Consider the following 17255-nt stretch of genomic DNA (forward strand, 5'->3'; position numbering starts at 1 on the left):
GGACGGTTGCCAGTATATCGGCTGCCACCGTCCTGATGCTGCCCTGTCCAGCATCACGAGGGAGCTTCGTACTGCTCGTCACGAGCCCAGAAGGAGATCAGCATTCAGAGTCTGAAGTATGGTTTCTACTGAATGCAGATTGCTTTGAACCTTAAAAAATCCGAGGGAGAACCATCGTATGAGTCAGTGACTGTCTGTCTTACAGCTTACACTCTTACAGCTGGTCACACAGGGCGGTCCCTCGACGTCAGTGTCCTCCTCCTAAATCACGAGGGCCTGTGAGATTGGGGTCCGCAAACTGTGGCCCTGGGGGCCCAATCTGGCCTGCCATCCGTTTCTGTCAATAGAATCTTATTGGAACACATCTATGCCCATTCATCTGTCTTGTCTGTGGCCGCTTTCATGCCACAAGGTCACAGCTGAGTCGTTGGAACTGACACCTTACAGACCTCAAAGCCTTAAATGTTCACACGGTGGCCCTGGACGGAAGACAGTCTGCCCGTCTCCTCACAGGGGCCTTAGATGGCTTCTGAGGGTTCTACAGGATAGAATTCTGCGGTTGGGCACCCCTGCAGCCCCAAAGCACACCGCACTGAATGTCATTTCAGGGGGAGAGCAGGCCGGCCCATCTGGGGTCGCGTATCAGCAGTCTTCTCACATAGCCAGTCTTCAAACTTCTCACTCACTCATTCATTTAAAAAAAATACTCGCTCAGCGCTTTCTGAGCAAGACGACGGAGCTCTCGCGGTGAAGCGGGAAGAGTCCACGCCTGTGCTCAAGAGACTTAGCCTCTGCTGAGGCTCTCGGCTTGGTGGATTCGCCTCTGCGCCCCAGGCCCTGTTCGAGCTGCAGCCCGGCTTGCTCCAGGCTCTTCTAACAGGCCCTCCTGAGAGGAGACTGGCGAGGCTCACCTGGAGCAAAGTTGTGCGTGTCTGAATCTGTTGTTTATTTGAGCCAGATATGAACTAACTTCGGACTGTTTTCTGTTTCCTATGATCCAGGTCTCTTATTCCTCTATTAGCACAGCTGATCTAGGGTTGAGTGTGTTTCTGCAACTTAAAACTACTAACACTCAACTCCTGTACCGAGTACAGACCTCTTTTCTGGGGCTGAGCAGAGCCTAACTGTGGCCATTCTCCTGGCCTGAATTAAACCAATCTGTCTTTCTCTCTTGCCTGAGTCTCTGTGGTTCCGGTATATTTCACATAAGCTGGAAAAACTTTCTGCCCTGGACTTTTTTGGTTTTGTTTCCTAAAGGAAGCCTTGAAAGGAAGTCACGATCAAGTCTTTTTAAAACAGAATATCAGAAACAAATTTTTTACCAGGCCTCTGGTTCTCCATCTTTAATAAAATAAGACAGTGCACGTCAAGCTGCATGTTAGAAGGCTTTGGATTTTGAAGAAACTTTGAGAGTATTAAAGTAGTCACCTCGTTATTTCCTCCCATATGACCCTTGGGAGTGAAGCAACTGGTGTAAGTTCTGCTCCACAAGCACGGATTCATTCAATAAGCATTTATTCTGCTCCTGCTGAATACAAGGTCTCTGAAGAGTCAAAGAAGAAGACATAATTTTACAAACAGGAGAGGATAAAAGACACTGAAACAGAAGGAAAAATACGGTGACTTCCACAAGAGAGGCAAGAACAGAGAGCGCCGTGGTCCCCAAGCAGAAACCATTTCAACATCAAAAAACCCTGTGGGCCCCGGCAGTGAGAATGCTGGGTTAGTGTCAGCTGATTGGGAAGAATGATAATGCTGACAGGTTGGGCCGGAGCTGACAGGTACCGAGTACTTCCAGAGGGTCCCACACGGGCCTGCGCACTTTGAACAGAGTGAACTCATTTAATCCTCAGCATAACCCTCGGAGTGATGACTCTTAGGATCTCCATTTTACAGATAAGAAAATTGAGGTAGAGAGTAAGTAACTTTCCTGAGATTCCAAAGCTAGAATGTGACAGTCAGGCCAAGTCCAGCCCCCGGGCCTGGCGTCCTCTCTGAATCACTCTGCGCAACTGAATGAACGTACGGCACAAGACGTGATTCAACAGCAGCAGCTCTGCGTCCCTGAGAAGCAGCAGGGCGCACCTGTGTGGGAGGTAAAATTTATCCGATCGTTAAGGAAACACCAGCAGATCGTAGTTCAGGAAGCCGTGTGGTGGTTCCAGGCACTAAGCTGTCCCAGATGGGTGAAATTTGAACTTGGCCTTGAGGAGGTGAGTAGGATGTTGATAAGCAGAGGTGGAGGTAGGAAGGCACAGGTGGAAGGAACCCTGAATAAAGGCACGGAGAGAGGGCTGGAGCACACACTGGCACCTAGGCACGGGGGGGGGGGTGTCGGGCAGAGAGGAGCTTGGCCTCCCATCACCCCTCCCTGTGCCTGTCTCTGCCCCCACCCCGTGGGGGACATCAGCCAGCTGCTAAGCCTTTACTGTATATTAATGACCCATGTTCATGATTATTCTGAAATTTCAATTAGATGTTTTTCAAATAGTTCTCTCAGAGTTCATTGATAAAAACTTCATTTATCCTTTTGGCAAAAATTTTGCATTTTGGTATCAAGAAAGTTATCTTTTGAAGTCATAGACTGTTTCATATTTGAACCATACAATAGAAAGTGTTCTGTTCCCCTGGTAATTCTATGACCTGGTTAATATTTTCCATCCCCCAAATGTATGAGTTATTCATAATACCAGTAGCATTGGCCATCTCAGAGTCTCAGACTAGTGGGCAGATCCTCCATAACTCTGTGAAATATTTCTGCAAATTGAAGTGAGAATGTAGCCATCTGTCTCACCATCAGCAAGTTATTTGCCAAGAAAAATTAAGAAATACTTATGAATAATAATTCTGGATCTGAAAATTAAGGTGTGACCTTGGTCAAGTCATCTAACATCTCCAGGCCCCCTTTCTGCCTTTTGTAAAAGAAGGACTGGACATGGGGTGAGTTCATGCCTCCCTGCTCAGTTCTGTGATGCCATGACAAGGCTGGGTCACTTCCCTGGCTGCGCAGAGCTGGCCTTCCATCCACGAAGTGGGCGCAGACTGCCTTTACTGTATCGCTGCTTCCAAACCTGGCCAGTCCTGAGAATCACCTTAGGACTTAAAAAAAAATGCAGATTTCCATGTCCTGTCCAAACTTACTGACTCACAGCTTTACTATGCTCTTCCTCTTCTAAATCAAAGAGCTGTATTTCCTCCAGGAAGTAAGAATACAGTTACATCTAACCCTCTTTATGGTTTTCTATCCTCTCTCTGTTTTTGTCATGGAGCACGTCATCCTTGATTATCAGAAAAAATAGCGTCTTTAAAAAAAAATAGGGGTGTGGATGGGAGGCAGGGTAGCAAACTGATTGGAATTTGTTTCCATTTGCCCCCAAAAAGACTGTACTTGAGTTTTTAAAAAGTCTCTTGAGGAGGGGGAAGGGAAATTGAGTTATATCAACTGATTCACCCTTAGAGAAATGAGTTAAAACCGAGTAAGTTGTGTTTTTAGAAGACACACTGTATGCATTTATAATGACGATGATTGATAGTAAATAGATGGGCCATTAGCATTTTCTTTCTTCCCTCCTTTCTTTCTTTCTTTCTTTCTTTCTTTCTTTCTTTCTTTCTTTCTTTCTTTCTTTCTTTCTTTCTTTTTTTTCTTCCTTCCTTCCTTCCTTCCTTCCTTCCTTCCTTCCTTCCTTTCTTTCTTTTTCTTTCTTCCTTCCTTCCTTTCCTTCCTTCCTTCCTTTATTTCTTTTCTTTCTTCCTTCCTTCCTTCCTTCCTTTCTTCTGTCCTTCCTTCCTTTCTCCCTTTCTCTCTTTTTGTATTAGGCATTGCGTATTCACAGGGGATCAAGCAGAAAAAGGCATTTCATCCCAGGACAGGAAATCTAGGGGAGAGGAGAGACTCTCTTTGTGCCAATCTCAAAGCGTCTGGTGGTTTTCGGTCCCAGTGGAGGCCAGCACAGGACTCACTGTGCTGGTCCGGCTCACCCGTCCACACTTGCCTTGGCTGTGCTAAAGGACCCCGTGGGGCACCGTCCAGCCCTGGCCCCTGGACCGATGCCTCTGGGTCCACTTTTGCCCTAACTCCCCGTTTTCTGACTGTTTCCTGCCTCAGCGTTGGTGGCCCAGCCAGCAGAGAGAAGCTGTGTGGAGAGTGTGCAGCCATTCCTGGCGTCCATCCTGGAGGAGCTCATGGGACCAGTGAGCTCAGGATTCAGTGAAGTCCGTGCACTCTTTGAAAAACAAGTGGATGAACTCAGCCAGAACTTTCAGACCGCCAAAGACAGTGCCCAGCTAAAGGAGGTAGGCTACAAGGGGAGGAGTGTGCGTGGTCTGCCTGGGGCTGCCTGTTTTGTGGGTCTTTATCTGCATTCATTCATTCTCCTCTCCCTCCTTCCTTCCCACCCTTCCTCCTTCCTTCCATTCATCTGCCCTTCCATCTGTTCATCCGGTCTTTCTTCCATTGATCCAACCACATTTTTCAACCATCCACTCATCCATCTGTCTACCTGATTTCTTTTGATGGTTTTCAAGTTGCAAAAATAATATGCCTTCATAAGTGAAACAGTATACTCCGAGATTAATATAAAGGCGAAATTAATCACCATCGCCCGTACCTACCTGGTGCTACTCCACCACCAGCTCCTAGGCCATCTCCCCTCCCAGCTCCCTGAATTAACTAATATAAACAGCTTAGTATGCATCCTCATACACTTCCTCCTTATCCATACAAACATATAAGCATGTATCCTCATTTCTATAAACTTTGTTGGTTGGTTGGTTGGTTTCCAAAAATGCAGACTCATGAGGAAAACCAGCTTCCTCACAGTATGGGACCAGCGGCAGCATCACCCAGCTGCTAAAAATGCAGGTTCTCAGGCCCCGCTGGTGACCCACAGGACCAGGAGCTCCGGGGTGGGGCCCAGTGGTCTGCTGTAACAAGACCTCCAGAGGACCTGCTGCCCCTTAAAGCTGGGGCTCACTGGCGGACAGAGCTGGGCAGCTTGTTGTATCACGATGGACATCCCTTCAAGGCAGTGGATGAAACCAGATGCTTCTGTTTCTTTTCTTTTCCTTTTTTTATGCACACACACATGTGATTGTATAGAAAGGGGGTCAGTCTGTAAACATTTTGAGGTTTCTTATTGCAGCCTTTTCCTTTACTCTCTGTCCTCTGTCTGTACCTCACACCCCGCTCAGTTAACCAGTGTTAACAGCTTAGCATGTGCCATTCTCTGCTTTTTCTCCATGCCTGTATATCATATAAAACACACATTTTATAGGCTATTTTTTTTCCTATTGTTTGCCCTTAGAAAAATGGGGTTATATTATATAAATTGCTCTGTTTATCAGTTTTCTCACTCAAAAATACCCCATGAAACTGTTTTTACCTGTTCTAGCTCTAAATCTTTTTTGTAATAGCTGCATAATATTTCATGTGTGGACATACCTTGATTTATCCAACCATCCAAATATTGTTGGCACTATGAACAAAGCTGTGATAAATAACCTTGTTGCATATATTCAGATACTTTTTTTTATTGAGTTATAGTCAGTTTACAGTGTTGTGTCAGTTCCTGGTGCACAGCACAATGCTTCAGTCATACGTGAAAACAGATATATCCTTTTTCACATTCTTTTTCACTGTGAGCTACTATAAGATATTGAATATATTTCCCTGTGCTATACAGTATGAACTTGTTTATCTATTTTATATATGCCTGTCAGCATCTGCAAATCTCGAGCTCCCAGTCTGTCCCTTCCCACCCTGTTCAGATACTTTGATACTTTTGTTTCCACGGATTAGATTCCTAGGACAGGGCTGTTAGGTTGAAAGGCAGGACTATTTCTCATGTTAACTGACGCTTCCATTTGCATCCCCCACAAAGGATTTGAATTTTACATCTCACCAGTTGTACACGACAGAATACTTTTCCCTTAAATTCCCATCAGCATTAGGGAATCACTTGTTTAAACTTTTTGCCAGTCTTATAAGAGCAACATGGTAACCAGTTTTTCCTCTCCTGTCTGTTTAATTGATACTTAAAAAAAAAAAAACAGACACATTACATGTGATGTGACAAGGGGCAAGTTTGGCAGGATGCTTTTGATCATGAATTCTACTTCAGTGGTGCTCTCCAGAGCTGACTTCTTAAAGACAGTAATGTTTTCCCTTTACAAGCAAAGAGAGTGGGCCCTTGTTAAATTCCTGCTTAGAAAAATCTGGAATTCTAGATTTCTCTCTTTTCTGTGACCTGAACCTCCCTGTATTATCCACACTCACGCTGTTACTGTGTTACTCCCCAGTTCTCCCTCAGCCTCCGTTTTCAGCACCTCTCTTTCTATCTTCTCTTTCTCCACCCACTCTCCTGTTTACTCCAGACCTCCAATATTCAATTTTAAAAATGACTTTTAGGTCAGCTTGGAAAATAGGATGCGTGCTGTTGGCAACGACGCACGCGGCGTAAGAAGACGGGGATAACCCGTGACGTCTTTAGTGGACGAGGTCTGTCGCTCTCCCACTTGCTGGAAGCCGGACGGCCTCATCGATCAAGTTATCCCTTGTATAGCCTAGAGGAGGGGGGATGCCAGGTTATAAAACTGGATGCTTCTTCCAGGCCAGGCTGCTTCCCAGCTCACCCATCCCCTCATCCATGAGTGGAGGGAAGCCCTGTGGGCGCTGCCGGGGCCGCAGAGGACTGTGGGGGCTCTGGCTTTCCCCTGAGAGCGCAGGAACCCGGGGGCGCCCTGACCCTCTGGGGTTTCCTGAGGGAGATGTCACTCATTAAAGAAGGGTTTGGAGGCTCCTGGGCCCAGCTGTTCCAGTGCCAGAGAGCCCACCTGAGCGCCTGAGCGCTGGAAGGGGACGCTTGGGGTCCATCGAGAGCCTGGGAAGACTGGAGCCCACCGACCGCATCCCGGGGTGCCTCCTGTCCTCCCTCTGGCTCTCAGACCAGTCTCCGTCCTAGCAGCAAAGTGGCCTCAAGGACCCACCTAAGGAGGGAAATAGGACAATGAAGAGGTCACAGATGCAGTGATCTGAGAAGTCATCACTCTAATAACATATGTTTGATTGTTTTAAAATTTATGTCATACATAATAGGTACGTTAAATGGTTCCTAAGTCTGTGGCTGTTTAACTTTTCCCTTCCCCAAAATGCAGCATCTGGACCGGCTTACGAGTCTTCCACTGGACTCCATGAAGATGGAACCTTGTTATATTAAAGTCAACCTGCTTCAGGAGCACCTGCAGGATCTCAAGAGCCGTTTCAGATTCCCCCACATCGATCTGGTGGTTCAGAGGACCCAGAACTACATGCAAGAGGTGGGGGCATTGGGGTCATCTGCGGTGGGTGAGGATAGGGGTGCGGAGAGACGAGTGTGGCCAGTGAGGCAGGTGCACTGGTGCAGCTCTGGGAAGCAAGGCATCGTGCTGGGCGAGGACACACTCTGCCCTGCTCCAGCTGGTTTCATCTTTCTTCCATATTGATGAGCATCGTAGAGAAGAAATATCTCAGGGAAATAAAGCAGCATTAATTGATAATTACTTGATTTGTCAAATCAGTGCCTTTAATGTCAGCTGCACATTAGAATCCTCCAGGGAGCTTTTAAGAAATACGTCCAGACCACATTCCTAGTGATTCTGAAATCTTTTTTTTTTTCTGATAATTAAATGCTTCTTTAATTCATACTGCTTTAAATATGCAGCCAGGATGGAGAACCACTGGCTTGAATTAATTCCCTAACCTAGTTAAAGGTCAGTCAATCAATCACGCAGTCGCAGCTTTAAGTCTGGACTTCTTGAGTCCGCTTGGTAGGTTCCTTTCCTTCCCAGGGGAACTTTTTCTCCAGGAACAGGAATGAATGGCACAAACTTGTTCTGTATTATGGTCCTTTCTAAGTGAAGGACAGGTGTGATCATCGGAGCCATGAGAGTACATTTCTACTCCGCATGCTCCAGGGGCGCCTCCTGTGGGGCTGGACAGTGTGCCGGCTCCCGCCTCAGGGAGCTGATGGCGACACAGATCCTTGGATAAACTCACGGCAGTGTTGGGGGTGCTTTCAGACTGCAGGCTCGGGAAAGAAAGGAGCATTTTTTTTCCATAAAAGTTATAGGCAGGATTAAGTGGTACATTTTATTTATTATCTAGCTTCTGAGTTGTAAGATATCAAAGATGGACAAGGAACAAAGTTGGTCAATGGTTTAACAGAAGGTCCTTTAGTAGTACTGGACCCCGGTGAAATGGCTGCAGACACAAGTGCAGAGAATAAGGAATCTGAACTCCTTCTGTTTCCTAACCCATGAGCATCTCACCCACCTTCTCCACCAACCGCGGACCCTGCCTCCCTTCCCGGCCTGGCAGGGGAGGGAAGGGAAGTGAGGTGGTAGACTGGAAAGCGGGGCGGGAGATGTGCTGGCATGGTGTACCTCCCCCTGAAAGTGGAGATGCAGGACTCAGGAGCCAAAAAGTAATCGGAGAGGTCTCCCACCTGACTTGGTTAAGCCCTGGCTGTGGGTACCAAAGAGCAGAGGAAGGGGTTGGTCACGGAGACGGTGATCTCCTCAGCCCCACGGTCTTGGGCTTTCCAGGTCAGGGTGGAAAGAGAAGGGATCAGAAGTTACACATACACGCATACGTACGTGCACAGTTGTGTGTGTGTGTGTGTGTGTTTCCTAGCTTGAGGACCTGTTGCCCTGGGTCACCCCCAGGGTGCTGCCCTGAGGGCGTCATCTCTGAGGCTCAGCCCTTCCCTTCTCTCCAGACCCCTGCAGACCTGGGGGTGCTGACCCAGCCTGACTGCGGTCTGTTTCTGTGTTGCTCTTGGTTTCCAGCTAATGGAGAACGCAGTGTTCACGTTTGAGCAGCTGCTCTCCCCACATCTCCAAGGCGAGGCCCCCAAAACCACAGTCGCCATCGAGAAGGTTAAGCTCCGAGTCTTAAAGGTAAGACTGTTCTCTCGTTTGTGGGAAGCACGAAGCAAGAACACGATCCAATTTTTTTATTTTTTAAATTTTTATTTATATATTTTTTATTATGGGAGGGGAGGATTTTTTTTTAATGGGGGTACCGGGGATGGAACCCAGGACCTCGTGCATTCTAATAGGCACACGCTGTACCACTGAGCTATACGCCGACACCTCCATTTCTTTTGTTAAGTGGAAAATACCAAGTTCTCTCTTTCACTTGCACCCCCCCCCCTTTTTAGCTTTTTCCCTCCTCTTCCCTCCGAGTTACCAGTGGCTTTCATCCAGCTGCAGTGCCCCTGACTTCCGTGCTGATTCTGCCATCTAGTGGCTACTTTAGGGACCACAGGCCCTCAGCATCCTTGTTTATCTGCCAGAAGTGACACATCTGGGCTTAGCTGAGTAGCAGTTGGACTTGATATTTATTGGCTGTCCACTAAACAAAGAATTGTGATAGGTATTACGTGGAATAGAAAAATAGGCAAGGCACACTCTTTCTTCAAAGAGTTTACAGGGTAGTAAAGCCCACTTAAATGAAAAATTTTTCAGAAAAATCAAAATCTCATGGCAAAGGAAACACTCCAAGGAAAAGATGCCTACTGTATGAAATTGTTTTAAATGTGCTTCGTGCATAAGTACATATCAAAATGCTTGTAATAATAGGAGCTTGCCTATGTAGGGCATCTTTTTAAGCTTCCCCCCCCCCACCAAAAAAAAAAACAACTGTTTCGATTCTCCCAAAACCTTGTGAGAGCAAAGAAATATTGTAGAGATGAGGAAACGAAGTCCCTGAGATCTGACATGACTTACAGAAGCTCAACAGGCTAGTCAATGGGAGCTTAGAGCTAAAAGTACCCCCAAACCTAGTCCACGAATTTTTTATGACCTACTTTCCCTATACGGGGCTTTGGAGCAGAAGTTCAAAGTCTCACAGAGCCTAGGAGGGGGTCCCTGAACTTCAGGTCTGATCTTAATGCCTCACAGGCAGTAGGAAACTCTGGCAACCAAATCACTGAGATGAAAAGCAGTATTTGTGGTGGTAATACGCATGAGAATGAGCCTGCCATCAAGAAAGAAAAGGCAGTGTCGGTGTCAGCGGCTCCTCCAGCGTCGGCACACTCCACACCTCTCAGGACCAGCCTTCTCTTCTATCGACAGTTTTAACCGCAAGAACTTGCTCCCCAGGGTTAGGCCAGTGTTCTCGCCGCTGGTAACTCTGGTTCTGCCCTTTGTCCTTGTCCCTCTCCCACATGGCAGCCTTTGGTCATTTGAATGGAGCTCTAATTTTGCCCCAGGTTGTCATCTCCAACATAACCCTCTTTAACCATCCTGAATTTGGCCTGACCTTTCTGCTCGCACAGCTGTGACTACGCTCCGCGTTGTCTGTGGCCCACCCCTTAAAGCAACACCTAAAACCAAACCCTGGCTTCTAGGTTTGGATGTTCCATGTACAACAGAGCGATTCACCGTCTTTCCTGTTGAGATACTAAACTCCTTTGGTTAACGTGCCACAGTGTGGAAATCATGATGGCCCACCAGCCTCACTTTCCGGATGTCGAGGGAGGGAGGATGATCATGGCCCCCATGGACCTACCCAGGACGGGGTGACAAAGGACGGGTTCATCCCCCTGTTCTGTCCCCAATTTTGTAACACAGAAGTCACTCTGTTCTGGTCTCACCTCGGTTTCCGTATCTGTTAAGAGGGGAGGGTAGGGTGGTCATTACCAGTTATGACGCCCACCCAGAGTGAGAGGGAATTGCATAGAAAGATCTCTGAAACCTTGGAAACACTGCAAGTGGCCTCAGAAATTGAGGGTGGGCTGGGGGCGGGGAGCGGAGATGAAGTCAGTAGTTGAGTCCCTTATTTAAGCAAAGGCTAAGAGACTGTGACGTTGCTGTTTGGCATACGTTTCTACCTCTGCACTGGCAGCAATACGATTATGACAGCAGCACCGTCCGGAAGAGGATATTTCAAGAGGCGCTGGTTCAAATCACACTCCCCACCGTGCAGAAGGCCCTGGCGTCCATGTGCAAACCGGTAAGACAGTGGGCTAATCTTGTTGCCTGTGAAGTTCAAGCAAACTTTTGGTCAGGATGTGCTTACAAACAGTAGATGACCAGGGAGGGGTCAGCAAACTTCTCCCATAAATGGTCGGACAGCAGATGTTTTAGGCTTCGAGGCCATGCTGTTTTTGTTGCAACCATTCAGTTCTGCTGTTACAGCACAGACGCCAACCACAGATAATACATAAACAAAGGCACAGGCTGTGTTCCAATAAAACTTTATTTACAAAAGCAAGCAGCCGGCTGGATTTGCCGACCTTTGGACAAGACAGAAGCTCAAGGGTAATGATCTGAGTTTGAACCGAGTTAAGGGTTTGCATAGGATGTCCAAGGATACCAGGTGTTCCTCATTATGGTGTGACTCATGGGTCCAGCCTGTCCTCTGAAACTTGACCACCACATCCAGGGAAAGGCCTTAAGTTAACACGATTACAGAAGGATATTTGTTCAGTTAGATCCGGTAACGTCTGCTTGCTGAGATCAATGAAACTGAAACCGTTTAAAGCTGCTACGCACACTAGGCAACCAATGGCAGCCGTGATCATGGAGGTGTGACCTAGTCTGCAGAGCAGGCTGAGCCGGTGAGGCTGGGCTGAGATCTGGGTTCGAGCCCCAGCTCCCCCACAAATCCACTCTGGGACCTTGGGCAAGTCACGTATCCTTTCTCTTGGCCTAGATTTCATCTCCCAGAAAACAGAGGGAGTAGTATTCTGCAGTAGCCTCTGAGAAGACTAGGGTGGTACAGTTAACATTTGACGAATGCTTACCACCGGCTGGGCTCCGTGCTAAACACTGAACGGATTCTCTCGGTGGTACTCATGCCAGCCCTATGAGGAGGCAGTATTTGTATCCTCCTTGCATGAATGAGGAGACCTGAGGGGTCAAGTAACGGGGCCAGGACCCCAGAGCTGGTAACCACCAGAGTCTGAACCCAGCCCACACACTGCTAACACGGCCTGCACTCAGTAAATGGGGTTTACTGCTGCTTTGGCTGCTACTGCGTGATCTGTGAGCTGGGACATTCGTAAGGCCCACTCCTTCTTGGCAAAAATGATATAGAGCTTTTTAGGATTTAGAAAGTGCTTTGGGGCCGCTTAGAGAGTCGCCAAGCATTGGAACATTACAACGTTTTGGGTGAGTTATTTTACTGTGGAAATTTCTTTGGTCATTTTTTTACTCTGTAAACGCTATTTCTCTTCGGAAAGTCATGAGCATACCTAGTACCTGACACCGATTTCTGGGGTATATTTCTTTCATAGAAAAGGATTTGATCAAGTCAGGGCAGTAAAGAATCTGTCTATATGACTGTCTCTTGCCTGATGTGGATGGAAAAGTCCAGTCGCTCAAAGGATGACCCCGCCCACCTTGGATACGTCTCCACGTAGACGTTCTGCTTAGGGTGGCTGTTTCCAGTCCCAAAGGCAATGCAGGGGCCTCGGAGCCACCTCCTCCCAGGGGAGGGGAGGGACAAGGCAAGTCCCCCTTCTCGTCTGCTCCCCTCTTCCCAGGCGTCAACAGAGTGGTTCTTAATCTGTAAGAGGCTCTTGTGCTTTTGTAATCAAGAGAAACTGGCTTCAAATAAACTGAAGCCCAGTATTTTCAGTAATGAAGAATATTGTATTGGTGTTAAGAAATTTAAAGACATCTTGATTTGCAGAATAAATAAACTAGGGAAGCACCTGCTTCAGGGAAGATTCGGTTTTTTCCCTAATTATTTATTTCTTTTTTTCCTAATTATTTATTTCTTTTTTATACCATTTTTAAAGGTTACTTTCCATTTACAGTTATTGCAAAATTTTGGCTCTATTCCTCATGCTGTACAATATTTACTAAAGTGTGTTTCCCTTGGTTCAAGTCACAGCTTCCTTGATCTGTGGTGTTCAACCCAAGCTGCACGTTAGAATTGCCTGGGAGATTTTTTTTTTTTTTTAATTTGATTCTCCAAGACCCACCCTCAAGGATTCTAACTTAATGGGCTCAGGGAATTAAACACATGTCACAGATTGATCAATTCAATATAGGAGACCTGTTTTGTAAAGTTGTACATATCACAACAGCATCAGTGCCCTTAGAAAGGATTCCTTTCTGCAGAATTATTCAGCTGGTGGAAATTTTAAAGGTCCAGTGTTTGTTTATTGAGCAAACATGTATAAAATATGTATCAAACGTGACCCAGGCACTGTGCCAGGCCGGCGTCCCTGCTGGTCCTGGGGTTCACAGCCTCGAGGCAGGAGACAGGCACGCAGCATGCTTTGTGGCGCTCACAGCAGGAGCCTTACACAGAAGAGCGATGGCAGAGATCCCAGGAGGCTGCCCAACTCTGCCTGTGGGGTCAGAGACGACTTCCCTGGGTCGTATTTTAGCCCAGTCCTGCGGGATGAATAAGAGGGGGCTGAGGAGTGGAAGACCATGTGGGGAGATGACAGGTGTTGCGGACATGAGCCTGTGTGCCTCGTTTTGCAGAGGGAGAGAGAGGCGCAAAGGTGGCGTGGCTGGCCCAGGGTCCCACAGCTGTTCCGAGGCAGTGGCCAGTCTCCTGGGCGGTGCTCTTTCCACGCGACACTGGTCTGCGCGTCAGTCCTGTCTCACAGACCCTCTCGGGGTCATGGAAGTTCATGTCTCTTCAACCCTGTGGCTTTCCCTAGGGCGGTTATAAAGGCATAAGAACCCCATTCTTGCCCCCTATAATCCTGTCCTGGGCTACAGACCCCCCAGGTTCTAGGCACTGAGAGTTGTCTGAATGTGGTGGCTTCTGATCGCCTGCTGTAAATCCTGTGCCCCCACCCCAGACAAAAGGCATCGAATCCCATTGCTAAGTCTCTGGCTTCCTAAGAACCAGCTGTTGGCGCCCTCCTCCAGCACCGTCAGGTGCAAGGATCACTGAGTTAATCACTGGGATATGATTCAGCACAGTTTGATCCCTGCGTTGTCCTCATACTGGTAACAGGCAAGCCATGTGAAGACCCTTGGAAAGCAGGAGGGGTTGAAGGATTTCGCATGCTGCCTGGATTGCCTTAGATGGAATCAGCGCATCCTGGGCCAGCTGGAGGGAAAGAGGAGCACGTTCCTGAAGTGTCCGTAACTAGAGATTGTCCACACCTGAAAAGGAGTCTCAGTCTAAGAGCGTCAAACATACCATCTACTCTAGGGCCCAGCAGTCTCACTGCTAGGTATACACACAAGATAAATAAGCCCTAAATCCACACATTATCACGCATCGGAATGTTCATAGCAGTTTTGTTCGTAACAGTCAATATCCATCAGTAGGGGTATAGGTAAACAATTTTAGTTTATCCGCGTAATGAATACCACTTATCAATAAAAAGGAAGGGGCTTCTGATACATGTGGCAACATGGATGAATCTCAAAAACAAACACAGAAGAATACATGATTCCATTTAGATAAAGTTAAAGAACAAGAAAAGCAAATCCACTGTGACAGACACCAGATCCGCGCTTATCTCTCGGGGAGGTGTAGGCTGGAAAAGGGTGTGGGGATGCTGGGAACGTTCTCCATCTTGATCTGGGTTATGGTTACATGGGTATATTTATATATTTAAAATCATTGAGCTGCACTTTTAAAATGTGTGCATTGTTCTGGGTGTAATTTATACCTTAGTAAAGTACTGTTGGCATTGAAAAAAAAAAAGAAGGAAATGTTTTAGTTATGACGGAAAAAAGGAGGACTTCAGACCCCTTGACAAGGCCTTGAAAAGATCAGGATCTCTGGTGCCTGCGCCCTGGAAGGGCACAGAGCATGTGCCCAGTACAGGGAGTGGTGCCTGGGGGAAGGGGCGGTCAACGCATCCCACTCCAAGGAAGGGGTCCCGGGGGAGGGGGGCAGCCTTCCCACGGCCCCTCTGTGAGCGGGCATCTCACGCCTTGTGCCTTCACCTTCTTCCCTCTCCCTCTCCAGGAACTTCAGAAATATGAGCAGTTCATCTTCGCAGATCACACCAACATGATCCACGTTGAAAATGTCTACGAGGAGATTTTACATCAGATCCTCCTTGATGAAGCCCTGAAAGGTAATGAAGGTTCCCCTGGTGCTGGAGAAAGCCCTGGGTAGAGGGGAATACCCCTGAATGGGACCCCGTGAGGCCAGCCAGATTTTATGACGAGGAATGAAAGGGGAAGAGGACACTGGCACGGGGAGCTGGGGAGACAGAGAGGACAGGGGAGGGCTGCTGCCCTTGGCTGGGCAGCCGTGACTCGGCACACATGCCGCTGGCCTGGTAGACGTTACTTCTCTTTAAAATCTCACTGATGGGAGTTTGAAGCTTCATTTTTCAGATGAGAAAAACCAAGGTATAGAGAGATTAAATCAAGGGTGTCTCATCGACAGCTGTCTTCCTCCAGCTGTTCCAGACAGAACAAAGGAAGAAGGGATCTTAGGTCACCGGCTCCCAGAGCCTGGAGGAGGTGATTCAGTGGCAGGGCGTCCCAGCTGCTCTGCTCCCTCAGCACATTCCTCACCTCCGCTCGGCCGGACAGAGAGACGCTGGGTGATGACCTCCTTGGGACGCCAGCACCCAGCATCCTGTGGAGGCGGGCCTTGCTTGGGGTAGCAGTGCAGGGAGGAAACCTTTGCTAGAAATACACTGAAATGGAGAGCGATCCTGACCACTGTAGGCCTGAGATGTACCTGGTTTCCAGAGAAAGCATCACAGTAACCCCTGCACAAAGGAAGCTGGCCACACACAAGCCCCATGTCGCAGTCAGCCGGCCCGGTGAGAGAAGGGGTATAAAGATGTCAGCGTGGTGCCGAGTCCAGACTCGTGCTGCTCGCCGCACAACAGGCCAATAAACCAGCAGACGAGGTGTTGGGGCAAGGAATAGCGACTTTATTTGGAAAGCCAGCAGACCGAGAGGACGGCAGAGTAATGTCTAGGAGAACCATCCTGCTCCAGTCAGAGTACAGGCTCCTCTTATGGAAAAAAAAAAGAAAAAAGAAAAAACCAAGGGACGGGGTGTGGTTGGTTGTTGCAAACTTCTTGCTGCAGGAATTCTTTGTTCTTGCAGCGGTCCACGTGGGCCAGGTCATGGTGTCCCTACAAACCTCCAACAAAGCAAAGGTTATTCTCTGTTTTGCAACTTGCCAGCTCCGCATAAGCGCAGACGTGCTGACATCCTTAAAGGCCAGCTCCCGAGAGTAGGTTCTCCTGTGTATTTCAGGCTAAAGGCAACATTGTTTCCCAAAAGGAAACAGGCAGAAAACAGTTCTGAGCTGACCAGACTGAGCCTACAAAGCAGGGCAGTGGTCAAAACTAAAGGAGCAGATCCAGTCTGGAGTCCCATCCGTCCTCTGTTACAAATGCAGTGTCTGCACAAGGGCGGGCTCAGTCAAGGCAGCTGCCCGTCCACCATGGCACCTTTGGGGGAATTGGAGAAAGGCTCCCTTCCTCCAGACGCCTGACTGCTGTCTGTTAAAAAATTGTCACGATATGCTGATGTGGTTCGAGCAGGACACTCTGGTACAGGATGCTGGAATATCACTCCCAGTAGTATATGCTATTTGTGATGTGAGTGGCTCCCCCCTCGGGTGCGAGGCCGCCGGGCCTATGCCACCCGCACAGCCAAAGGTGGAGGCCAGTTGTCAAAAATGTCAGCTGCTGCTTGTCAATATTGTTGGCACTCCTCTCACGGCCTCCAGGATGACCTGGTTGCACCCAGGCCTTCAGTTTGGACACTGCAGGTCAACCGGGCTCTCTCTGCATGCTCGGTGCTGAGCACCCATTACACATGCAGGACTGCACTGTGAGTAAAAGCGGTGAGACGTAAGGCCCGACCTGCCCTAAAGGAGTTTCAGGCGAGGCAGACAAACCAGGGCCACACATACAGAAGCTATACAGAAGCTAGTGAGATACGATGGGGGAGTCCGTGGGTGATACACGTGATGCTATTATAGATCTGAGCTCCCTGAAAGCAAAAGCCACATTTTATTCATCTTTGGAGTCTCAGAGCCTTTCCCATATTTGGTGCCCAGTAAATGTGTGCTGTTTGGATAAATGAATGAGTAAAGGAACGAACAAATGAGCACTCCAGCTGTCTAGCATTTGGAATAAGCTTATAGGCTCTGGTCATCAGGGAAGGCTGCCTGGAAGAGGGTAGATGTCAGCTGGAACTTGAAATTGGGAATTTGGATGGCCAGAAAAGCTGAGAAGGGAGTTTGGTTTCTGGATAAAATCAGAAAATCAAGGTTGGCCAGGGCGGAGTGTTAATGTTATGTTTTGCTT

At 48.0% G+C, this 17255-nt stretch overlaps 1 protein-coding gene across 1 annotated transcript in view; it reads left to right on the forward strand.

Moving 5' to 3' along the window:
• The window catches only part of NIBAN1 (niban apoptosis regulator 1), a 145958-nt gene that overhangs the window by 123973 nt on the left and 4730 nt on the right, over window positions 1-17255 (forward strand). Inside the window, 5 exon segments of the mRNA XM_032463541.1 lie at window positions 4106-4293; window positions 7153-7314; window positions 8824-8934; window positions 10886-10993; window positions 14936-15047. Of these exon segments, the coding sequence (XP_032319432.1) occupies window positions 4106-4293; window positions 7153-7314; window positions 8824-8934; window positions 10886-10993; window positions 14936-15047 (681 nt within the window).

This window comes from Camelus ferus, chromosome 21 (genome assembly GCF_009834535.1).
Source record: "Camelus ferus isolate YT-003-E chromosome 21, BCGSAC_Cfer_1.0, whole genome shotgun sequence".
NCBI classification, from domain to species: Eukaryota; Metazoa; Chordata; class Mammalia; order Artiodactyla; family Camelidae; genus Camelus; species Camelus ferus.